Source organism: Aricia agestis, chromosome 19 (assembly GCF_905147365.1).
Source record: "Aricia agestis chromosome 19, ilAriAges1.1, whole genome shotgun sequence".
In the NCBI taxonomy this organism is placed as follows: domain Eukaryota; kingdom Metazoa; phylum Arthropoda; class Insecta; order Lepidoptera; family Lycaenidae; genus Aricia; species Aricia agestis.
In genome coordinates, this window is record NC_056424.1 from 7,345,525 (window position 1) to 7,372,681 (window position 27,157).

The window sequence follows — 27,157 nt, forward strand, 5'->3', positions numbered from 1 at the left end:
ATTAATTAGAGGGACGAACATCTCATAATCATAAAGATGTGTTCACATGTCTACGAATTCCTAAGTTATTAATGACATCGGATTATATGCACGATCAAAGTGCCGAAATATCCATGCAAATATGCACGAAAAATGGTCGAAATATGCACAAAATATGCACAATCAAAAGTCACTTAATATTAAATTTTATTATTTTTTTTAAGACTTTTCCGGTAGTGACATTAATAAAAGCGCCAATTTTTATAATTTCATAAAATCCAGGATTTTTAATTTCTTGAAATAAAGACTTTTTATTTATTTATTATACGCCAATAATAATTTTCTACCAACATTTTCCGATTGCAATCTTAATGCCCATGGAAGTTGAACTACCGAGATATGCAAAATTGCCAAAATATGCACTATCACCTAAAAAGTGACATTATAATATGCATTTGCATATGCAAGTATGCAAATGCATATAATCCGATGTATAGTTATTATAAATCTAAAAATATCAATGACACAAAATGATTTTTAACTTTACTGATAGAAAAGTAGTGGAAATAAAATTAAAATTATTTAAAAAATAAAACTTTTAGGTACTTAAATTTTAAATATTTGTTATTGTTAAGTAAAGGCGACGCCTTGATAATTTGGCTGTAGCGATATCGATTTTTCAATGTCTTTGTCTTTGATTCACCCATAGCATAACACGATTGGTTAACTTTTATAACACAGAATAATCAATCAAATAGACCTGTGTAAAAAATAAAGGATTCCTATTTTTCCAACAGAGGAGAGTGAGTGGAAGCTTCCAAAAATGTACATGGATTGGTTCAAGCATACACTTTAATTTGCCCATAGCTTATATGAAATGTATTTATGGTTTTTAAATTACGCGACAAAACTATTTTGTCGCTTACGCCCTTTCCATTTTTTGCTGTTCCATTGCTTGTTTTCTGTGAGAGGCCGGGCCGGCCTTTCATAGAAAACTAGCAATCTAAAACATATCCAAAACGGTTTTTTACTTTAACGCGGCGTCACCTTAACACATAAGTAATAAAAAATATATTTGTACGTTAATCGTACCAGTTTAAAAATCTCCAATTTTCTTAATAAAATCTGTGAATAAAAAAAAAATATTTAAAATGTGAACTAAGCCTTATGCTTTCCGCCTGTTGTGACTTGTCCGTTCCATTATATGTGACCATACGAAAAGTCACAAGTCGGAAGTCACGTAATATTACTTTCTTTTACTTTTAAAGTGTTTGTAAATAACTGATAATAGTTATCACAATTTCATTTTTTATACTAAATACTAAGCTAATTTTGCAACGTGTCAACAGTAAAAACAGTTGGAGAAAGTATAATAATGCTTACAAAATATGGTCACTTATCTGAACAAATAAACCGTTCCTGAAGAACCATCCAACCTGCGTCCGCGTCTTGTAGCAGATTTTTAACTACTAAATTCAAATTGAAGTGTCTCGATGTACAATGAAATATAGTGCTATCATTTAGTGCCGAAAATATTTTTGTAGTATGTTTATAAAACTAAAAAAAACGGTCACTAAACCGAACATTCCGGTCGGGTTGTTTTTTCATGATTATAATTTTAATTAATTTGTAGTTAAATTATGTTAGATTTTTCAATAACAAGATATTCATTTGATACATTAAGTATTTAGGAATCTAACATATGTTTTTTAAGTAACTTACTTTAAGAAAAAAAATAGTTATTAAAGATTTTGTTACAACTTCTGGGAAGGGGACAGGTGAATTTAATAGGTTTCGGTAATTAAAAACCCTTATAAATCTCATACTTAATAAAATTTTATACAAACGTGAATGTATTTTAATAAAAGAAAACTTGTTTTTGCTCCTACATTAAAATTACAAAATGTTAGTATGTAATTTTTTACAAATAATCTGTAGCGAAGTCAAGGGACAAGGTAAAAACCAGGGGTACACATTTTTTTGAAAATGCCCCCTTACGTGTTTAGTAGGGCTATTTATTAGCGCGAAATTAATGGACTACTCACTACCGTGTTTAGACGCGAGGATGTGACAAAACTTTTTCGATATTATAACATGCATAAATTAAATCGGCACCTGCTTTCATGCACTATTCTTAGCACAAGTTTCCTAACATTTAATTATTTCTCGATTTGTCTAGATATTTACCATCCTGGGTCAGAGTGACCCACTTTAGCGACAACGCAACTTAAATCTCCGAAAATCAAAGTGAAATTTGGGTGATCGTGCGAAGCGATCGTTGCGTCGTTTGAGCCGGTTGGAAGTTCAATAACTTGAGCCACTTTGAGGCATTTGTACTAATGTCCAATCCATTGGCGGTTTTTTCGAGGGGACAAAGGTTTTTGTTGGAAACTATAACGATTAGGGGTTTTGATGTAAAAAGTTTTGCCCTGAAAATATTAGGAGGTTGTAAAGGATATGGAAGGTTTTGTCCTAAATTTTTTGAAGTTTTATAGAAGATAATATGAGTCTGAAGATATTTTTGGGTGCAGAGACTTCTCTTAGGAAAGTAGTGTGTTGTGGCAAATAATTTACTAAAGGTCTTGAAATAGACGGTTTCAATCCATACTTCCATACTAATATTATAAATGCGAAAGTGTGTCTGTCTGTTTGTCTGTTACCTCTTCACGCCTAAACCGCTGAATCGATTTTGCTGAAATTTGGTACGGAGATACATTTGAGTCCCGGGAAAGGACATAGGATACTTTTTATCCCGGAAAATGTATGGTTCTCGCGCGATAAACGAATTTTAGCGCAACGGAGTTGCGGGCGTCTTCTAGTTAGTCATCAACCAAGATCCTTCTACCACTTTTATACATGCTATTCTCCCAGCAAAATAATCAGCATCTGCTACTGACAACCTTAACTTCAAGGTCAAACATAAAATTGTACACCTATTCTTAAATAATCTTATTCCAAGTATGCTGGGACACTTGAATACACGGCTAATCCTCTAGATTTGAAAGAGTCTATTCACAAATCATACATCTATCATCACCATGCTGAATAAAATGTTATATCATAAGGCTTTTGAATCATAGGTATGTGGTGGGACAAGCGTAATCTTTGAATAATAATATTATTATTACATTCATGGAATAATTCACAACTATTAAAAGCCCCTAAATCGTTTGTTTCTGATTTCTGAACTTCTTATAACTTTCCTTCTAAGTCCTTATCAATCTTCCCTGGACTTCCACTAACATTTCAAGACTAAAATTAGCCAAATCCGTTCAGCTGATCTCCAGTTTTAGCGAGACTATAAAAAATTAAAATAATTTTAAATAAATAGACCTTGTTGAAGTAAGATACCTTTTCCCATATTTTGCGACCCAAATGAATGACGTCCTCGGCCTAATCGTGGCCTATAAAAGTACAAGCTATTTAAAGGTCCAACTCAAAACATTACAGCTTTATTATTCAGGACAATGCGCAAAGTTGGAGGAAATCACATAATAATTGGCAGTTAATTACGAAATTCACGTGTACAATATTGAAATGGGTATAAAAACCTCATTAAAATAACACTTCAAAGTTGTAATCGTCGGGGCCTATTCGACCCAAGTTTAGATTAAACTTGTCACCCCGGCGAGCCAGCGGCGCGGAGGGTTGTTCGACGAAAAAATGAGCGCAAGCAGGGCCGGACCGTGAGTTTAGGGCCCCCTAAACTCACGGTACGGTTCTGCTTGGGCTCTTTGAAAGTCACAACTGTCTAGCTATCGCAGTTCTCTAGATACAGCCTGGTGACGAACGATCGGAAGGGCAGACAGCGAAGTCTTAGTAATAATGTCCAGGGCCGGACTGTAACTTTGAGGTTCCTTGGCTAATAACTACTAGGGCAATTACATTTTAACTGTCAGTTCGAAGTATCGATACCTAAATTAGACTTGAATTAAATGATCTAAATACATTTGATTAATTCGCACCACACTGCTTAATTTTCTTAATGATGAATTCTTTCGCATTAACTGTCTGTTTCTAACCTTGACTTAGTTTGACCCTCGAATTCACGGGGCCTTGGGCTTGAGCCCCAAAATCCATATAGCTATGTCCACATTATGCAATTTCATCTTCAATTTTCGTTATCATCTTTTTATTAAATTTTCGTTTGGCATATTCAATAATTGAATGAGTCAAAATCCACCCGCGTTGGAAAGAAAAGTGTCGTAGCGTCGCGGGCACGCCTCACGTGCGATGTTGACTGCGCTATAACGCATGCCCTTGATAAACAAAAAAAGGCACAGTGTGGACAAAGCTTATGGTAGATCCGGCCCTGAGCACAAGATCCTAATTTAAAATTACGCCGTCGCAGAATATTCTGGGAGTTCTGAGGATGTCAGTGTTGAGTTGATAAGGGGAATTTTAATATAGACGTTTGGATGATATTATTAGCTTTTGATTTGTTTTATTGTGATAAACTTGTTTTCTTTTTTACGCAATTTTTTTCGTTGTCGGTTTAGGAGCTTACGTTTTAAAGGAGGTTGGCAAGTCGCCGTACATTTACTGTCTAGTCACACTAATTTCTGATGTGGGTAGGATTCGCCAATCTCCTTTTTAAATATATTATGAAAAAAAATAGTTTGAATCTTGTAAATTGAATTTTCCTCAGAGCTAGAGCTAAAACTTGCTCCCTAGGTTCTCCAATTACACCCATCAATAATTATTATTCTGTCGAAGAATCGATATGCTTTTGTCCTGTCACATCGAACTTTTAATAGCTTTTTTCTTAAAGGAACTCCCAAGTCTATTTTAATTAAAATTCTTTGGCATTTACTTTAAAAGACAAGCATGTTTTGTCTTAATGAGTTTTCTCTCGATGCCGTCTTAATCTTCAGATTTGTTTACCCTGTTGTAGAGGAAAAAATAACAATTTTTATCGATAAAAAGGAAGGAAATCCAGTAATAGTGCTTTCTAGACTCCAATTATAAATAATAAAGGCAAAGAAGTGTAAGACAAATTTTGCGAAGTCCAGTATTAATAGGGTATTCTAGACTTCAATAAAAATCTGATAAGTACTTAAGACAGAAGGTTACAACGATAATTTTTATTCTCCCAATTTGGGAGTATTCTAATTAATTAATTTTACCATTCCGAAAGTTATGTTTGTTTTCCTGCTCCTGGGAAGTTCGTAATTTTCCCGGAAAAAGTTTTAATGGAGATAAGTAGGCGGATTTCTTGATATATTTGTACAGGATCAAGTAGCTATCCTCGCAATTTGCCTGCAATTCACCCGCCTCTTCCGACACGTGTTAACTAATTTGTTGAGAATGTACGCCTCCGTGGTCCAGTGGTTTCGAGGGTGGCTTTTGACTGTCATTGGATCGATTCCCGCGTTAGAAACTTGTTTTATCCAAAGGTTAGGACAATACAGGCTGTTCACCTGATTGTCTAACAGACCTAAGATGATTCACGCGTCGGATGGACACGTTAAAAGTCAGGTCTTGTGCCTAATACTAACTTGTTAAATACCTGTAATAAAATCTTTAGTTATATATAAAAGTAATTCTAGTTCATCTATATTCTACTTTATAAGTATTCAGAGATTATTATCTACGTATTCTTAAATATATGTATAACTAGCTGTTACTCGCGACTTCGTCCGCGTCAACAAAATGTAAAATACATAGGTAAAAAATAAAAAAGTAAAAAAATATCCTCCTCCTTTTTGGAACTCGGTTAAAAAGTAGCCTAAGTTACTCTTTATTACATCAGCTATCTGCCAATAAAAGTCCCGTCAAAATCGGTCCAGCCACTTCGGAGATTAGCCGGGACAAACAGACAGACATACAGACAGACAAAAATTCTAAAAATTGTTATTTAGGTGTAAGTACCGTCTAATTCATATGCATGTAGTAAAAAACGGTTATTTTTATATTACAAACAGACACTCCAATTTTATTTATATTTTATACTAGCTGTTACCCGCGACTTCGTCCGCGTCAACAAAATGTTAAATACATAGGTAAAAAATAAAAAAGTAAAAAAAATGTCCTCTTCCTTTTTGGAAGACGGTTAAAAAGTAGCCTAAGTTACTCCTTATTACATCAGCTATCTGCCAATAAAAGTCCCGTCAAAATCGGTCCAGCCATTTCGGAGATTAGCCGGAACAAACAGACAGACATACAGACAGACAAAAATTCTAAAAATTGTTATTTTGGTGTAAGTACCGTCTAAATATTCATATGCATATACTAAAAAACGGTTATTTTAATATTACAAACAGACACTCCAGTTTTATTTATATGTATAGGCTTGTCACTCAAAAATCTGTCATTTCTCATGTGTGTGTTGTAGTGTATGTAATGTTTTATTTGTTAAAAAATGTATGATAAAAGCATAATTTCAAAATAATATTAGTTCGATGCACTCCTTCACCATATAAGGGCATTTTCAAAAAAACGTGTACCCTTGCAAAAATATGTCTATATTTTTTAAGGTCATTTATTTACCTTTATTTGAATGTCATATACAAGGACAAATATTGAACTAATGGAATAAGTTAAAAAGAACGCTGAAAACGTTATATTATTCTGATATTATTGAAACAAAATCGAATTTTCGACGAATCAGATTCCGTTGTGCGACTAAATGTAAAATATAATTTAATACAAAAAAATACAGCAATAAATGGATTTCTTCGTTTATTTAATCTAGTGAAATGCATATTTAATTGTTTATTAAAAAAAATATAGATAATTTCAAGGATCAACAAGAGTAGCAATTATTTTTAATCCATAATGTGACTATGTGACCTACCCACTAGGTTATTTTTCATTTTTTTACATGAGTAAGTAATATTTAACATATTTAAACAAGTTTATATAACACAAAAACCTTTTATTTAAACATTTTTGTTGTTGCACTACTTATAAAAGTAAAAAATTCTTTGATTTCATAGATTTAACTTCAATAATTAGAGGGACGAACATCTCATAATCATAAAGATGTGTTCACATGTCTACGAATTCCTAAGTTATTAATGACATCGGATTATATGCACGATCAAAGTGCCGAAATATCCATGCAAATATGCACGAAAAATGGTCGAAATATGCACAAAATATGCACAATAAAAAGTCACTTAATATTAAAATGTATTATTTTTTTGAAGACTTTTCCGGTAGTGACATTAATAAAAGCGCCAATTTTTGTAATTTCATAAAATCCAGGATTTTTAATTTCTTGAAATAAAGACTTTTTATTTATTTATTATACGCCAATAATAATTTTCTACCAACATTTTCCGATTGCAATCTTAATACCCATGGAAGTTAAACTACCGAAATATGCACTATCAACGAAAAATTGCCAAAATATGCACTATCGCCTAAAATGTGACATTATATGCATTTGCATATGCAAGTATGCAAATGCATATAATCTGATGTCTAGTTATTATAAATCTGCAAATATCAATGACACAAAATGATTTTCAACTTTACTGATAGAAAAGTAGTGGAAATAAAATCAAAATTATTAAAAAAAATAAAACTTTTAGGTACTTACTTAAATTTTAAATAGTAAGTATATTTGTTATTGTTAAGGAAAGGCGACGCCTTGATAATTTGCTTGTAGCGATATCGATTTTTCTCAGCAATGACTAAAGCTAAGAAATTAAAGTTCATTGTCAGTATTCATCATGTCTTTGTCTTTGATTTACCCATAGCATAACACGATTGATCAACTTTTATAACACAGAATAATCAATCAAAAAAACCTGTGTAAAAAAAGGGATTCCTATTTTTCCAACAGAGGAGAGTGATTTAAGCTTCCAAAATTTATACATGGATTGGTTCAAGCATACACTTTAATTTGACCATAGCTTATATGAAATGTATTTATGGTTTTTAAATTACGCGACAAAAACTATTTTGTCGCTTACGCCCTTTCCATTTTTTGCTGTTCCATTGCTTGTTTTCTGTGGGAGGCCGGGCCGGCCTTTCATAGAAAACTAGCAATCTAAAACATATCCAAAGCGGTTTTTTACTTTAACGCGGCGTCACCTTAACACATAAGTAATAAAAAATATATTAATTGTAAGTTAATCGTACCAGTTTAAAAATCTCCAATTTTCTTAATAAAATCTGTGAATAAAAAAATAATTTATATAAATGTGAACTAAGCCTTATGCTTTCCGCCTGTTGTGACTTGTCCGTTCCATTATATGTGACCATACGAAAAGTCACAAGTCGGAAGTCACGTAATATTACTTTCTTTTACTTTTAAAGTGTTTGTAAATAACCGATAATAGTTATCACAATTTCATTTTTTTTACTAAATACTAAGCTAATTTTGCAACGTGTTAACAGTAAAAACAGTTGGAGAAAGTATAATAATGCTTACAAAATATGGTCACTTATCTGAACAAATAAACCGTTCCTGAAGAACCATCCAACCTGCGTCCGCGTCTTGTAGCAGATTTTTAACTACTAAATTCAAATTGAAGTTTCTCGATGTACAATGAAATATAGTGCTATCATTTAGTGCCGAAAATATTTTTGTAGTATGTTTATAAAACTAAAAAAAACGGTCACTAAACCGAACATTCCGGCCGGGTTGTTTTTTCATGATTATAATTTTAATTAATTTGTAGTTAAATTATGTTAGGTTTTTCAATAACAAGACATTCAATTGATACATTAAGTATTTAAGAATCTAACATATGTTTTTAAGTAACTTACTTTAAGAAAAAAAATAGTTATTAAAGATTTTGTTACAACTTCTGGGAAGGGGACAGGTGAATTTAATAGGTTTCGGTACTTAAAAACCCTTATAAATCTCATACTAAATAAAATTTTATACAAACGTGAATGTATTTTAATAAAAGAAAACTTGTTTTTGCTCCTACATTAAAATTACAAAATGTTAGTATGTAATTTTTTACAAATAATCTGTAGCGAAGTCAAGGGACAAGGTAAAAACCAGGGGTACACATTTTTTTGAAAATGCCCATAAACTATAACTGTGCAAAATTTCATGCATCTACGTTTCCCCATTTTTCGTAAAAAGGGTTACAAAGTTTTTCGTTCGCGTATTAATATTATGATGATAGATGTATAATACGTAAAATGGAAGAACTTCGTATTTGAAGTGTTAACTACGCAGGCAATATATCTCATAGCGAAGCTCCGAGAAAACTATTTCTGTCAGAATGAAGTGTGATTGGGGAAGTTTCATAATAAGTAACATTTTGATTTGCCCTGGGAAGTTTTGGCTAAGGAACTCCACGTAACTTAAATCTCGGAAAGCTGACAGTTTCGAGATTAAACCGTCTCGGAATAATGGGGTAGTTATCTCTATGTTATATATCATAGCTCGTACTATATTCAGGATTTGGCCTTTGGCTTCTTCTTTACTTACACTTTAAGTTTTAACAGTTACTCCAAAGTGTGGTGTCATAGAAAATTCATATTAAGGCTTTAAGATGCTCCCGCTACGGAGATGCCGTAATTTACCGTTTTAAGAGTCTTATTAACTCATAATTTGAAAGCTACAAAATTATAAATACAGCAATAATCTTCAGCATATTATTATGAACATTCCTTTCTCCGTTATTAATTTCCAATTTTTGTTTATTATACTCGTCAGCTTCCAAAGTAATACCAATTTATTTAAATTCAAGCATACATTAAGTATTTCCCTAGTATTTACAAATTACGTTTATTCGAAACACACGCCACTGGATCGACAAAATATTTGCCGTTTAAATTTTTTAGGTCAATTTTGAACTAGGTAATAAGTAAAAAGAAAAAGTATTAAGATAAGTAAAAAAATAGGATTTTGGAGTGATCTCGGCAACACGGCAAATGTATGGTCAAGGTCGTTAGCTCAGGGGATGGCCTTAACAGTATCATTTCATCAGTATTTAAGTATATGCGTCCGTGCTATCTTGCGTTTTGGTCGCTACACCGCGAGAACACAAGCAAGAACTATTCGAGAGTACTTTAGAAGAACTACAAACTTGTAGGTAGAGAACAATGATGAAAAACACAAAGCAGATATGTGAAGATTCAAATACGGCCCAATTGGGCCGTCTGTTGTTTAGTCTGCATCGAGCGCAGTCACGAACGTGCCACGTCTTGTCTTACCTAAATAAATTGAAAATGACGTCGTGCGTGTTTCGAAAATGTACCAATTATAACTCGAAAGTAAACAAAACACATGGAATCTCTTACCACATGTCTTGATTGCAATAAATACCTCGATTATTTACATTTTCAATTATTTTTTCGAACGATCTGGAAAAAATCGAATTTTCGTCATAGCTCAGGCGAAAAAAGAGACAGCGATACGATTTGACGTTTAAAAATAGAACTGTCTCTTTTGTGTAAATGGTTTTTCGTATCTTTTGTTTCACTTATCTGTCAAATTTGTCAATGTTTGCAATTTTGAATTTGAAAATTGTTCGGAAGAGATTTAAGCCGGAAAATAGTATGGACGTAACATATCTGTATAAGTAGAATATCATTGGTAGAGAATATAAGTACCTACTACTTAGTTAAACACATGCCTCTTTTACAGAAGTCGGGTAAGAACATAAAACGTTTTAATATCAAGGCGACGCAAGCGTCATTTTGTGAAGGTATGTTAAACCATTTTTAATTAAAAAGTAAAAACGCTTCTTTCACCATCGTTAACATGAAGTTAACGATGTCCTACGGCAATTTGAATTTTAGTTATTTGCAAACGTAGCGTTTATGCATATACCTTCACAATTGTAGTCATGAGTGGATGAAGCAGGTAACAATTTGAAGCGGAGCGTAATAGTGAGGATGACCCATCTTCCGTTCCGCTCCGCCGGCCTAGGACGGGAGTGCGGAGGCGTCGCTATGCGAACCTCAAAACTTCTGTCTAATCGGGGCTCCGGGAAAGGATGGGAACCTGCCCGACTTAGGTAGTCCCGGCGCCGAGGGGAACGCTTCAGTTCGCCGAAGCGTTTCCTAACTTGGTGGAAGTCCGGTCCCTTATGAGGTAGACCGGCCTGTCGTGGAAGGATTCCTATGTTAGACAGATCCAGACGAAGAAGCTTGGTGTACTTAACAGAGCGAGACAGTACTTCAGTCCGGACCACCGCCTACAACTCTACAAGGCGCAGGTTCGGCCTCATATGGAATATTGTTCTCATATCTGGGCAGGGGCGCCAAAATACCAACTGCTCCCTCTGGATCGCATCCAACAAAGGGCTGCTCGAATTGTTGACTGCCATAGTGTTTCAAACAGCTTGGAGCCCCTGGAATTACCCCGAGATGTAGCTTCACTCTGCATCCTCTATCGGTTGTATCACGGGGAGTGCTCTGAGGAATTGTTCGGAATCATACCACCTGCAACTTTTCGCTATCGTCCCACGCGAAAAACATACCATCCTCATCACCTTGATGAGTGGCAGTCTTCCACAGTGCGTTTTTTGCGTAACTTTCTGCCGCGCACTGTAAAACTCTGGAATGAACTGTCACCAGCAGTATTTCCAGACCGATACGACCTGCAAACCTTCAAGAAAAGAGCGTATTCCCTCTTAAAAGGCCGGCAACGCACCTGCAGCTCTTCTGATGTTGCGAGTGTCCATGGGCAACGGTAGTTGCTTACCATCAGGTGACCCGTTTGCTCGTTTGCCCCCTTATTTAATAATAAAAAAAAAACCCAGGACATCCCTCCGTATACGGCTGAAGGCAAACCGCAGGTGGTTTTAGTGGGTAAGCCCGGCGCTTCTCGCCGGGAATCTCATACACCCGGGGTGCTTCAGCTTAACTGAGGCACACCCCTAATCCGGAGCACCCATAAAGGGCAACCCTTACCCTGCGCACCAACAAAAAAAAAGAAACAATTTGAAAACTTTTTGAAATTGAGTTTTTTGTATAAATTGAGGCTTTAGGATCGTGAAAATTATTCAAAACCAATAATACTCTTTGTATATATAATGATAGCTCCCACACCGGTTTCGGTGACGGTGGCCGGTTTCATTGAAACCAGGCCAGCTAAGCAGGAGTAATTTTATAGTGCCCAAGTGTGTGCGCAGTACACAAGAGCACTCTCTATTCCTTTACTCTCATAACCCAGTGGGACAGAAGACCGACACGACCGGCGAGAGATCAGGCGCAGGACCGACTTTTTACATGCCCATCCGACGCATGGATCATCTTACTTGTCAGACAATCAGGTGATCAGCCGGCACTGTCCTAACCAAACTTGGAAATAACATGTTACCAACGTGGGAATCGAACCCACGACCTCCGAGTCAAGAGCCGCGCTCTATACCACTAGACCACGGAGGCGTATTGTATAGCTAGATATATAAGCCTAGAAATTACCAGTTACCACTCAAAAGAGTTTGCTCTGCTTTGAATTGCTCTTATGTTGTAAAACGTTAGTTACCCGGTACATGCACTCATGTCTTCAATAATTTTCGCCGTTTTATTGTGCTCCAGTTTTTATTAAGGACAACAAGAATTTTACAGGCGTAGTAGTAAAGTTTATATTAAATATTTTTATAAGAGAAAATAATTATATTTTGCTAAACTAAATTAGTACTTAAATAAAATTTTTGCTCCAAAATAAGTTAATCTGCTTCTGTAGCATTTTTATTTTCGATAAATTATGAGTTTCAAGGACTTATTTAAGTTCTTAAATTATTAAATTCGCGTTGTAATTTGAAACTATATTTTTACATCCAACCTCATTTTGGGAAAATGCACGGGAACCGTACATTTTTCCGTGACGAAATTTAACCTAAATCGATATAATAAAACGATAAAACTAGCTAGTGAAAATGTAACATACAAACATCTATATATTAATACGTGAGAGAAAAACTTTGTAACCCTTTTTACGAAAAATGGGGAAACGTAGGTTCATGAAATTTCGCACAGTTATAGTTTATATGGTGAAGGAGTGCATCGAGCCAATATTATTTTAAAATTATGCTTTTATCATATCGTCCCCGTAGAAGGAAAACTAAATAACTCGATTTTTGGCGATTTTCACTTTTCCCTATTTTTAAATCACCCAAAACACGACGCATGTTTGAGTCTAACAGGGGTCTTCCTATCTTATTTCGTTCCAAAAATATAGCTATTTTTGTCGTTCAGATGGAAAAATACACATCTTCAAACTAACTCTAATTTTTTGAAGGAAAAATAAACAACTCATTAAATAAATCAATAACTGTGGTCAATGATAAGTTGAATTTTCGATAAATTAAATAAAACAAGTTGTTGAATTTTGCCTCAATTTGCTATATCTATCACAAAACTAACAAAGTTCTAGGAAAACTAAATAACTGTATTTATTTAATTGTCCTACTCAGAATTCTGGCAAAAAAATCATTACTTTATAAATACTTGATGTTATCTATTTCTTCCACAACTAGATGATTATTAATTACGAGATGATAGGCAAATACAATTAAATAGATTAAGTTATTTATAATTGCCATAAAGATAAAATGTACGTGACAAAAGTTATTAAATTTTTAAGAGAATTTGGCGCGAAATATTGTAGTGTTTATGCAATGAATCGGAACGAGGAAGAGCGCGGGGGAAGCGCGGGGGTGAGCGCATGCGACTGCAATGCTCGCACGCGTCACTAGCACTTTATACGGTAATGCGTGACCTTCTAATGCGTTTACTTAGTGACCATAGTGAAAGTAAGATTTTATGCTATAATGGATTCGCGGGGTAGATTTATGGTGAAAATGTGCCGAAAGGAAGATAATTTACCTAAGGTATGTAGCTACAATAATTTAGAACCAATAAAATAGTAAGTAGAAAAACTCTTAAGTGCATCTTCTATTAAACCAAGACTGATTTATGTCATCTTATTACCGAAATTATTACTTTATTTTTTTCGCGCTTTATTAGTTAAATGAACTTTCATACTATTATGAATAATTTTAAGATGTGGGAGAAGTAAATAACTCTTCAGGCGTTATTTGAATTTTGATCTTTAAGCTTTAGGCTTAAGGCTACTTTTAACTTGTTGCATGAATTGTTTTTGCTAGGTATTTTGAACTATTTCGATTCGGTTTTGATCCACTTTACACACAATTTTATTCAAACTAAGTAGACATAGATTTGACGACCTCTGAGGCTCAGTGGGGAGCGCGTCGACGATAAACGCCGGAAGTCGCGGGTTCAAATCCCGCCGATGAAACAAAAAGTTTCCTGTGTTCCTGTCATGGATGTGTATTAAATAATATTATTATGTTTATAATATAATAAAAATCTATTATTATGTATAGTATATGTATGTATAGTATTAAATATATTATTATGTATATTGTATAGTATACAAATATTAAATATATTTCCCGTTGTCTGGTACCCGTGATACAAGTTCTTCGGATACTAAGTACGGGGCCAGACTGACGTGGTGTGAAACGTCCAAGGATATTATTATTTTTATAGGGCCAAGCTACACCGGATGGCAGTGGCCGGCAGCGAGCATTTTCAGTTTTAAACTTTATTTACATGCTATCACTACGTAATCTGCATACTCTTGTCACACTATTATTGTTTTTCTTTTTTCGTAATTGAATACCTATAATACAGATTTTTTATTGTTTTAGGGTGAAAATAAGCCAGTAAAACAACAAGACCAAAGTACAGTCAGCCCAGAAAAACATAATATTATAACATGCCAGAAATCACCATCCGATATTAACAATCATGTTTGGAACGACATAAATTTCAATGTTGATAATATTACAATAGAAAAAAATCATAATAAAATCCTTCCAGGTGTTCTTAGTCTACCTGAAAATGACGAATTTAAAATTATTACATGTGAATCGGCCCCAGCATCAATAATGCCTAGCGAAAATAATACTAATAACATTAAACCACCCCAATCAGCACCTATGCCCGTAAATGTTAGTCCCATGTCTTTGTGTAGCAGTAAAATTAATTTAAGTGAAGATGACAACATAATATTATTCAACTATAAAAGTGTCAGAGGGTCAAGTCCCATTTCGGGTGTCGAAACCATGCCACCTTCAACAGATGAAGAACTTTTTTCTGATTCTGGATCGTCGTGGATTCCGGACTCAGAAGAAGAAAATAAAATAGAAAAGAAACGTAGGTCTTCAATGAATATCAATATTGCAGAAGCTAAGAAGAAAAAAAGAGTTAAGAGATTTGAAGGTATATATATTTCCTCGAGTGATTCTGAAGATGAAAGAGGTAAAATTACAACTCGCACTATTATTAAAACTCCTTTAGGCCAAGTCTCACCAGTTAGCCCCGACAGAAGAATCAATGTCACAATTGCAGAAACAACAGATACAGAAATAGAAACAGAAAATAAGAAAAAAGAAATATACAGATGGAAGAAAAAAAATCAATCAAATTGGAAAAGAAACAAAGAGTTGGAGAAGAAACGAAAATGTTTGCCATATAAGAGTAAAACTGGAAAGCTTTGTGCAGCTAAAATGCCTAAAAATCCTAAATGCAGTAATAATTGCCGTCAAAAATGCACAGAAAAGTTTACACAAAACGAGCGTGAAGAAATTTGCAAATCCTACTGGTCTATACAAGATTATAAGCTACAAAAAGAGTTTTTGCTTAGGCGCATCAACATCAAACCGGTGCAGACTGCTAGAAAATCTGTACCGATCGACAAACAAAGAAGTACCAGCAGAGAATATGGTTTTTATAAAAATAAGAATGTGTTTGAACGAGTGTGTAAGAACTTTTTTATGTCTACTCTGTGTATTTCTACTGGTCCTATCGAAACTGCAGTAAAACATGTGGATAATAATGGTGCATTCACAAAAATGGATAACCGTGGCAAACAACCACCTATAAACAAAACTCCTGAAGAACAGATAGAAGAAGTAAAAAATCATATTGAAAGTTTTCCTGTAATGGATTCCCATTACTGTAGAAAAAAATCTGCCAAGAAATATTTAGAGCCTACCTTGTCAATATCAAAAATGTATGATTTGTATGTGGAGAAAATGAAAAAGAACAATAAAACACCTGTTAAATTTAACATTTATAAGAGAGTATTTGGCACACAATACAATTTAGCATTTTATCATCCCAAGAAAGACCAATGTAGCACGTGTAACAATTATAATAAAGATAAAACTAATACAAATATACTTAATGAATATACTCAGCATATAGAGCGAAAAGAGGCGTCTTATAGATCTAAAGAGCTGGATAAAAAGAGGTCAGAAGAAGATGGTTCATATTTGTGTGTCACCATGGACTTGCAAAGTCTACTGCAGATTCCATCGACTGCAGATAGTTTAATGTATTATTCCAGAAAATTAAATTTATATAATTTATCTATTTATCAGTTTAAGCCCCCACAGAATGACGCTCACTGTATGATCTGGACAGAAATAAACGGAAAAAGAGGCAGTGTGGAAATAGCATCTGCTATTTATTTATGGATTAAGAATCTACCCGAGGCTGTTACGCACGTCACGATTTATTCAGACACATGCTCGGGGCAAAACCGGAACCAGTACATAGCAGCATTTTTATTGTACTTAGTACACACGCATGAGACAATAAAAGTGTTAGAACAAAAGTATCTCGAAAGTGGTCACAGCTATATGGAAGTAGATTCGATGCATAGCGCTATAGAAAAAGAAAAAAAGTACACAGACACTTATTCTATTACAGATTGGAAAGGAATTATGCAGCGGGCAAGATCAAAAAGACAAAATAAAAATGTGACTCCGTATAAAGTAACTGAATTGTCGTATCAAGACATGATTGATGTAAAATCACTTTGTTCAAAAATAATTAAAAACAAATCTATATCGGAAAACGGGGAGAAGGTGTGTTGGTTAAAAATTAAATGTCTCAGATTTGAAAAGGATTTACCTGGTTATATTAAATACAGATACAATTATGATGGACCCTATAATTTATTAAATGCTATTTGTAAACCAGGAAGATCGACTAGAAGAACTCAAAACTCTGAAATGCCAACCATAAGCGCTGAAGATCTTCCCCGGGCATATCAACAATATCTTCCTATAACCAAACAAAAGAAGAAAGACCTTTTACAGCTTTGTAAGAAAAATATCATTCCTAAAGAGCTTCACGGCTGGTACGAAGGTTTACCATGTTTAAGCGAAGGCCAGGGTACTCCAACCTGCTGCAGTGATTTATCTGAAGTCGATGATTAAACTTATTTTGGCCCACCATTTATAATTATGTCTCTTAAAACAAAAGTTTTCTCTCTCTTTACCTTTAAGCATCTAATAAGTACCGTGATTTTAATTGTTTTGAGTTGCAAATGTTTTATTTTAATATGTAAGATTAACAATTCTAAGAAATGTATTTTACGAGTTTGTTGATTGTTGTACTCAATGTACCTGATGACTAATGACAGAGTCATATTGGTTTTTTTTAATTTTATATCATAGACTGATCAGTCAGATAGCGCACAGTCTATTAGTTGTGTTTCAGTTACCTAATTACCAATTCAGAATTATTTTTATTTGTAAGTTTTGAGTTATTTTAAAGTTTATAATTATTGTTATACTTACCTTTGATTTGTAGTTCATTTTCTAAATAATTTCTTTTGATTTGTTACCTATTGATTTAATAAATAATTTTATGTCAAATTACAGCATTTTATTTTATATAGCACCAGCTGTAACAATAATTTAACAATAACAAAGTAATAAATAAATGATCAACTTTTACATTTAAGCGTATTTCAGGTTGGATAAATTCAATAACTACATTTATTTCGCCTTGTTTTCCTCTACCAGATGAATCTAGGTTGTGGGAAAACTAAATAAGTAGCCGAAATATATAGATAACTGCAGTAACGTTAGAAATAGTAGTTGTGGCAAAATTAAATAACTTGATTTTATATGTTTTATTTTATTATAGTTATAGATAAAGTCCACTTTGTTTAAGCATAATGTAAGAGGTAATCAGGTCCACAAAATATAAAATTATCTACAGTAAAATTGTCTCGCATTTTTTAACAAATGAGCATAAACTGAAAAAAAAACACTAAATCGCGATTATCTCAAAACTGCAAAATCGGAGTTATTTAGTTTTCCTTCTACGGGGACGATATATATTTTTAACAAATAAAACGATACACACAGACTACTACTAGGAAAGATGACAGATTTTTGAGTGACATGCCTATTTAAACAGACTTTAACCAAAAATATTTATTTTTGGTTAAAGTCTGTTAACAACAAGTTGACAACAACATACGTGGGAGAGCCATGCTTCGGCACGAATGGGCCGGCTCGACCGGATAAATACCACGTTCTCACAGAAAACCGGCGTGAAACAGCGCTTGCGCTGTGTTTCGCCGAGTGAGTGAGTTTACCGGAGGCCCAATCCCCTACCCTATTCCCTTTCCTACCCTCCCCTATTCCCTTCCCTTCCCTACCCTCCCCTATTACCCTATTCCCTCTTAAAAGGCCGGCAACGCACATGCAGCTCTTCTGATGCTGCGAGTGTCCATGGGCGACGGAAGTTGCTTTCCATCAGGTGACCCGTTTGCTCGTTTGCCCCCTTATTTCATAAAAAAAAAAAAGTTGACAAATTGAGAATGGATTATATTTTTTTTTATTTCATTTTAGATACTATAAGACAATGCTTAAATGGCCAGTCTGAGATCAGCTGCGTCCCAGAGACAAGAATTGAAAAAAACTATGATAAAGTCAATATTTTTTTACAATATATAGGTAGTAGTCCTAATGTCGTTACAAGTAAAGTCGAATTTCGACCATTGGGCGATCTCTAGTATAAAATATTACGGATAATATAATACATATTTAACGGCTTTTTTCAAACATATCGTCCCCAGATGTAATCTACTCAATAATGAATTTCTAACTGTTCCGACACGATTTTCAATCAACAACCCCACACCCACATGGGGCTGGAATTCGACAATGGGGTCCCATAACAATCCCATTGCTATCAGTAGTCATCTTGTTTCTGATCCCACTTCTGATAAGAAGCTATTTTCTATTAATGACTTACTTCCCTTTGCCTGTTGGGCTTTTTACGCCGATTATATTCGAGCGATTGTGGTGCCTATTACAATTGATTATGGTTCATTTTCGCTTGGACCGATTGGCAGGAGTGACAAACATTTTTTAATGTCTATATTTTAAATTATGCATATCACATTAACATGCCGGCTAATAAAATTAAATCGTATGAATAAATAATATTTTAATTATTCATAGTGAAATGTAAAATTGCTAGTAAAAGATAGCGTTTATTATGAATATGATAATTTAGTTAAGGAATGACATGCTTTGTCACCGTGCATTTAATTAACTTAATACTTGTCATCCAGTGACTGATGAGTCGTAAGTTTTTATGATTGTCATAGACTGTAGGGTGAAAGCCAATGATCATAAAAAATACCAACTGTAATACTATTACTAAATACTACCCTAGTCGTTAAAAAAGCAAACTAAAGTTTTGACTCATGAAAATTTAGTTAAATAACTAAAGCCGAGTGATGTGCCCTTGAAATCAAATCCGCTCAACACAGAGACAAGTTTGACGCGGCCACAACGCCTTCATTATTAATAATAATAATATCTATGGACGCTTCACACCACGTCAGTCTGGCCCCGTGGTAAGTACCTGAAGGACTTGTGTTACGGGTACCAGACAACGGAAATATATATAATACTTTTACATATATTATTATATTATACACATACACATCCATGACCCAGGAACTTTGAAAACTTTTTGTTCTATTGGCGGGATTCGAAGTTCGAACCCGCGACCCCCGGCTTGAGCTACCAACGCGCTCACCACTGAGCCACAGAGGTCGTCAAATCATTCAAGTCAAATCGTTCAAATCAATTCGTTCAATTCATTGTTCTGCTACTTCGAGACATTTCGTGTGTGCGTGCAATTGATGACCTCTGTGGCTCAGTGGTTGAGGGCTTGGTCAGCGCTCAAGCCGGGGGTCGTGGGTTCGAATCCCACCGACGGAACAAAAAGTTTTCAATGTTCCTGGGTCATGGATGTTTATTAAATATGTGTATCATATAAAAAAAATCTTAAATATATTTATAGTATAAAAGTAATAAATATATATTTTGGTACTCGTACCCATAACATAAGTCCTTCAGGTACTTAGCACGGGGCCAGACTGACGTGGTGTGAAGCGTCCATAGATATTATATTAATTCATCTTCCAGTATAAACTTTGTTGCTTCTTCACGACAACACTCCTGATCGGATTTTGATAAAATTTGACATGATTGTGGTTAACTACTATTAATATTCTGGATTAGTAGTTTTATAAAAAAAAAGTACAGTATTCCAGTGGTATATTATACTGAACTAGATGATAAAAAGTAGCCTTATTTACATGTTCTTTTTGTCCCAGAAGTGGCTATCCGTCAATAGTCGCCCTTGCTTATCGTCAATCGCCCTTAGCCCTTGATTGACAGATTGATGGCTCACTGCAATCGAATAGTTTGTCCTTATTGATTGTGACCCTTCACTGTAGATGCTATCTGCCCTTTACAACAGATTATGGCCGCGTCGAATAGGCGTAGAGTGGTCATTTCTGTTACAACTTACAGGAAATTGACCAATGACCAGCTATGGAAGTCTTCAGTCAGTCAGTCTACTTCAGTCTACGTCAGTCTTGTCGAAGCTATTATGTTATGCAACGCCGTAGGTACGTGCTCGTACACGCTGAGTGATATCGTACAGAAACCGTTCATCTTTCAGCAATAATAAGTAATGCCGTAGTCTTATAAAATATATAAAATTCTCGTGTCACAATGTTAGTTACCGTACTCCTTCGAAACGGCTTTACTGGTTTTTACCAAATTTTATATACATCAGTAGGTCTGAGAATCGGCTACTGGGTACTTTTTATATTGATAAGTGCATTTGTTGAATGCAATGTGCAATTCGAGACTGACGGCGACCATTGTTTGTGCGACGGCAATCGGAATAGCGATGGACGTTGCCATGGTGATTTACTTATTTAGTCACTTCAATTATGGGCAAAATACTTTATACTATACAAAACAACGTTGCCGGGACAGCTAGTTGTTATCTAAAATTAAAATTGCCAATAAGTACCCAGAGAATATGAAAAACTTGACGCTCCGCGCGGCTTCGCCCGCGTAAATTAGATATTTCACAGACATGAGACAAATTAGTCCACAAAAATGATACGATACTATGATGTGCCAAATAACAGAAAAATTGCTCCAGTAGTTCGTGAGATAAGCCCTTTCAAATAATTTCCCCCCCTTTTTTCCACATTTTCTTCTATTTCTTCGCTCCTTTTAGTCTTAGCGTGATAAAATATAGCCTATAGCCTTCCTCGATAAATGGGCTATCTAACCAATGAGTTTCTAAAATACTAGAGTAGCAATGTCTTACAAAAGATTCTCAGAAATGCGTAACCACTTTTTTGTTCAAAAGACAATGTCAAGTCATATATTCGTTATGTCATTATGTATGTGAGAAATGCCTGCAGGCATCTTCGAAGTGGCAACGCGTTGCTACCGTAAACTTCCAATCTAGTTACGTTAGTAACATAGAATATCATTGTATCTAACACTAAAAGAATTTTTCAAATCGGACCAGTTCTGAGATTGGCGCGTTCAAACAAACAAACAAACAAACTCGGAAGAGTTTTTTATAATATTCTAGTATATATGTATAGTAGACTCCTTATCGAAAATGTTTCGTCGTAATTCTTCTCTCATTCTTGACGCCTATACCGCTGAATTGAATTTGATCAAATTTGATATCATGTAGATACTGTGACTCCCACAGGGACAGAGAAAGGACATTGGAAAGTTTTAATCTCGGAAAATTATACGGTTCCAACGAAATTCGGTGCATCGAAGTAATAAAACAAATACTGCCTCGAAATATACCGTGGCAGTAAGCAAAAATAATTCGTTTCGGATCATTTAATACACCAAAAAATATTACGCCAACTGTCCTACCCCAATAACTTATTCTATCCCTCTACTAATTTACGTAAAATACGAATAAGTGAGGGGGAGTGTAATAAAGAAGTAACCACGCCCCAAGTTAGCATGATTTATGTTATAGAGTTTTAAATATGGGGGCGAGACATGGAATATGTTTGGATGTTTCGACTACATTTAACGTAGAACGATTTTAACGCACTTGGAAAATTGGGTGCTTAAAAATGACCAGACTAACAGGAATTTTGACATTTTATATTGTGATTTTCACTTGGGCCAAAAGTCAGACTTGCGTCAAAGTTTACCTGTTTGTGACCCCTGTAAGAACGACCAGCGACTATGGAGTTTCGGTCGCGGTTACTTTAGGAAGTATCCAGCTCTTAAGGGGGGGGGGGGGGGTGCCATCGAAAGTCTCATACATACGTAATACCAAAATCATTTTCTCATACGAAAATATTTAACATGTTTGAGTTATTTTTCAGCTTATAATAGTAATTAATAATTATCTAAGTTCCGTCAAAAATTTTTTTTTTAAATATCAAAACAAAAAAAAAATTTTGTGTTTAAATATTTTGTAGTTTTACTACTAAATATTTTAACACTAAAAAATATACTTTGTAAAAAGCTAAAAATATATAAATAAATAGTTAATTTACTTCCAAAATCATTTTCTCGTACGAATTATTTTCGTATGAGAAAATGATTTTGGTGTTACGTAATGTATGAAAATTTCGATGGCACCCGGCCTCTTAAGAGGATACAACAGCGGCTAGAGAAATGAAAAAAAAGTACGTGTAATATCTATAGCTGTCTCCCTTACCTCAAGCCTATACCGCAGAACGCGATAGAGACAACTGCAGAAAATCCAGAAAATCAACGATTCGTTGTCCCCTGATTCCTTCTCCAAAACTTAACCGATTTAAGTACTTTTTTCATTAAAGATTAAAAAAAGGCTTGTGCTGTGTTCCTATGTTTTGCTTTTTTTGTATAATCTATCCAAATCTGTTTTCTGGACGTTTGAACACAGTGGGAAATCTGGCCATTTTTTTGGGTTTTTGAACGTTCATATCTTATTTAATAATTAAATCATGAAAAAAAAGAAAACATAGGGACATTGTATTAGTGGCCGTAGATATTCAGGAAAAAAATTATAACTCTACTAGCATTATCCAGGGAGGAAACAGGGGACAACGTTTGTATGGAAAAAATGGCGGTGTGGAATCCTCTTAAGGTCTACTTGACTTTCGATAAAGTAGAAAGATCAATTTTTTATCTTATTTTCTTTGGGATAACCATAGGAATCTCGTATTCTTCCCAGTTGTCTGGCAGTCCAGAAAATCTCAAAGTCTTTAAGGCAGTTTAAGGGTGTCTGGCAGTGGGAAGCAACTGTCAAAAATATACAACAGAAGACGAGATTTCTACAGCTATACCTAAGGAAGGAGATATAAAAATTGAGATACCTCAAATACTCCTATTTCTACTAAAATTGGCTGAATGAGGAAGCTCAAAAGCTTCCTCATTATAGGATGATAATATATCCTTTCCAGACTAAGGCTAAAACTACTATAAATACTCCGCCCACTCGACAAACTAAAACATAAATTACATTATTTATTAAAGCGACCACAGATATATTTTATAACCCATTTATTATGTAAACTGATTATTTTATAGTTATTAAAGGATTTATTCATCGTCTAGAATATAAAACTGATAGTTAGAGAGCAATAACAAAACTGTTTTATGATAACAATGCGAGTTATAATGTATGGCCGTTATGAAGTCGTAAAGTTACGCGGGTATGTAAATAGGTGAATAAAAATCATACATCGATTATTTATTATCTTAGACATGTCGTGTATAATTTTTGGGGGAACCCATAGCGAATTAGCATTTGCTTCCATTACAATCCATGTTTAGGATGTTTGCTTTTTGAAGTAAATACGTGAGCTGCGTCGTGTACCTTTTTGGGATGGTTATAAAATAACATTAAACTTGCACGTGTCCTGATCGATTCATAAGACGAAATGAGAGTATATTACCGGCGCGGCTCAGGAGAGGAAGTTATCCAAGGCGTAGGCAAAGGGTCAGACATGGCCCCGACGTCCCGACTTAGCTGGGGAGCTGAGGTGACGGCGTGGGGACGCCGTCGCCCAACATCACCAAGACCCAGAGTTGTCCGCGATGCGCTAAGTGTTCCGCGCATCGCGTTGTAGTGACAGTGTAGGCCTAACAGCCATGCACTGAAGCCTTTAGAGGCATCCGCTGGCAGGGTTGTGTATTCCGCGTATCCCGTGGCTCTGCCTTTAGCGGAAGAGCAGGAACACCGTTGGGGTTTTAGTGGGTAGGAGAGGAAGTTATAACATATCCTCTCTTTATACTACGAGACGAATTTGGCTTGTAATTTTTGTCAGCACTTCCGGAAGCTAAAATTATTCTTTATAGTCCAACAACATTCATATCTAGGCTCCATCTCACAGCAAAAACTTTTCTCTACCGATTTTAGTACTAAAACCAACCATACGGTTCAACAATAGTCCTAGTAATAGAAAACTTTCAAAGTCGTATTATTTAACGGGAGTTCTGTGCCAAAACCCACTGGTATAGGAGCCAACTATTTTATATCCATATTCAAAGCAAATATGACAAGTTTGAAAAGATATGGAAGCTTAAGTTCGTGTGGACACAAAGCGATAAGTGAGGATGTGGTCGCTGGATAAGTGTGATACCTACTTTGGTTGCGGTCCTTGGTATAACGAATTGAAGGCCAAGTAGCTGATAAGATTTTTTAAATAATAATAAAAAATATGTTTATTTTAAGTAAGAAGAAGATAAATTAATACATTATTCAAGTCTTATGATATTATTTATTTATTTATTAATCTCAAGTGAGATTTTATACATAATATAAGGACTTTGCTTGTTTATAATTAAGTAGTACAATTAATTATAAATACATAGTTCTTAGTTGGTTTACTTTCTAAGGGATAATTATTAAACTTAAAATAGATTAACAATCTTGGAAATGACAATTTTAGTATTACAATATACAGATATTATGACGTATAAAATATTGTTTCTATAAACTTCGTATTGAAAAGGTATTTTGTTTTTCAAATAGGTATATATTCATTTACGTGTTCACTGCAATCCAAAATTCAAAACATTCAATTCCAGTGTCGAAATCTTGAAATTTGAATAAAATTGTTTTTTTCCAGTTGAAGATTAAAGTGAATTTGAATGAGGGTTAGATCGAGGGTTGGAACGGGGGTGTTTCCTGTCGACATCTGCATACTATTGATGTTTGTTTTATGATTTTCTCTACTTATTTTACTTTGAGTGTAAAGAGGTAACAATATACAGATAAACACATTAATTGTACCTAACATTAGTAGGGATATCTAAATTTCATAAGTTCAAACATCATAAGGATCATAAGATAGTAATCAAACGCAAAGTAACGCGTTATACACACCCGCGAAATATTTAATTTTGTGGCTTCATCGGGCCTCTGTCGTTCGATGTGACGGACCTTAACGTTATAGTAAGTATAACTAGAGATCGTCCAATGGTCGAAATTCGATCTTAGTGTCAATGACATTAGGACTACTATCTATATTTTGTAAAAAATATTGACTTTATCATTTTTTTTCAACTCTTGTCTCTGGAACTTAGCTGATCTCAGACTGGCCGTGTAAGCATTGTCTAATAGTTTCTTAGATTCAATAAAAAAAAAAACTATAATCCATTTTCAATTTGTCAACTTGTTGTCAACAGACTTCAACCATAAATAAAAGAGTATAATTCGTATGCTTAGGCTTGTCACTCAAAAATCTGTCATTTCTCATGTGTGTGTGTTATAGTGTGTGTAATGTTTTATTTGTTAAAAAAATGTATGATAAAAGCATAATTTCAAAATAATATTAGTTCGATGCACTCCTTCACCATATAAACTATAACTGTGCAAAATTTCATGCACCTACGTTTCCCCATTTTTCGTAAAAAGGGTTAAGTACAAAGTTTTTAGTTCGCGTTTATTAATATTATGATAACAGCAACATAAGCTGCGGCCTGCGGAACAGAGTTCAGTGTTGTTAGTCGCAATTAACAGATGGTGGTAAATTGACTCAGTGGTGCGTGTGAAAGGATATGGATATTAGTACTTAGACTACCAGTTAAGCACTATTAACACGCACTATCGCTCTCAGAGACTGGAGACTACAACTACAAGTATAATATTCTGCTCTTAAGTTACGAAGAATTAATTAAAACTAGCGAATAGCCGAGCTTTGTGAGGGCTCGCGCGTCACAACTCACACCTTGACTGACTGGAGATAACACATCTATATATGGCTGCTGTTAAGCATTAGTGTTTCATTCCACATAAAATCGGATTTTGAGTTAATAATGCAGTTTTGTTCTTTATAACATAAGGTTTACGACAGTGAAATCCATTTTTTTGAAAACCAACTGTAGCATATTCTAGAGTACAAAAATGGTTAATGCTTATTCCTGTAAGTGAGGTTTTGTATATAGCATTTATGTACTATGTTTCTAAAATGATTTGCGCTTAAACCGCTGAACCAATTTTGATAAAATTTTGTATGCGGATACTTTGAATCAATTAAAATGACATTAGATACTTTTTGTCCCGTAAAATGTACGGTTCCCGCACAGTCAACAAAAATGAATTTGGCTTATGATATCGATATTGAGTACATGTAGATATTACGTAAGGTTTTGGAGAAGGACATAGGATAATCTTTTTTATCATGGAAAATGTTCGGTTTTCACGCAATAAACTTTACTAATTTGCGTTTAAACTGCTGAACCGATTTTGATTAAATTTAGTTAATGTAGAAATAATTAGTTTATCACGTTGGGCAAAAAGTAATTAGTAATTTTAATCAGATTACAAATTGATCAGATTGATGAAGTAATTGTTGTGCATCTGAAATTACCCGTAAGTTAATTAACTAATAATATGTATAAAATGTATTCTTATTTTAGTTTGCAATTAGATTAATAATTTAATTAGACTAACGAGTATTTCAATAATTATGCCTAATGTCCAATGCTGGTAATTATAATAAATAAAAACCGGCCAAGTGCGAGTTGGACTCGCCCATGAAGGGTTCCGCAGCAGCAATAAGGTTAATTCCTATGAAATAAAAAGATTTTTGATTTATTTTTATATTTCAGTTGATTTA

The 27,157-nt window shown here is 34.4% G+C and overlaps 2 protein-coding genes across 2 annotated transcripts in view; both read left to right on the forward strand.

Annotated features, from left to right (window-relative positions):
• The window catches only part of LOC121736848, a 628,730-nt gene that overhangs the window by 65,006 nt on the left and 536,567 nt on the right, over positions 1 to 27,157 (forward strand). The gene's annotated exons all lie outside the window — the stretch shown is intronic.
• On the forward strand, positions 12,951 to 17,368 carry LOC121736849. Its single transcript, XM_042128299.1, has 2 exons — positions 12,951 to 13,736; positions 14,580 to 17,368. The coding sequence occupies exons 1-2, from the start codon at positions 13,677 to 13,679 to the stop codon at positions 17,157 to 17,159; spliced, it is 2,640 nt and encodes an 879-aa protein (XP_041984233.1). The 5' UTR covers positions 12,951 to 13,676; the 3' UTR covers positions 17,160 to 17,368.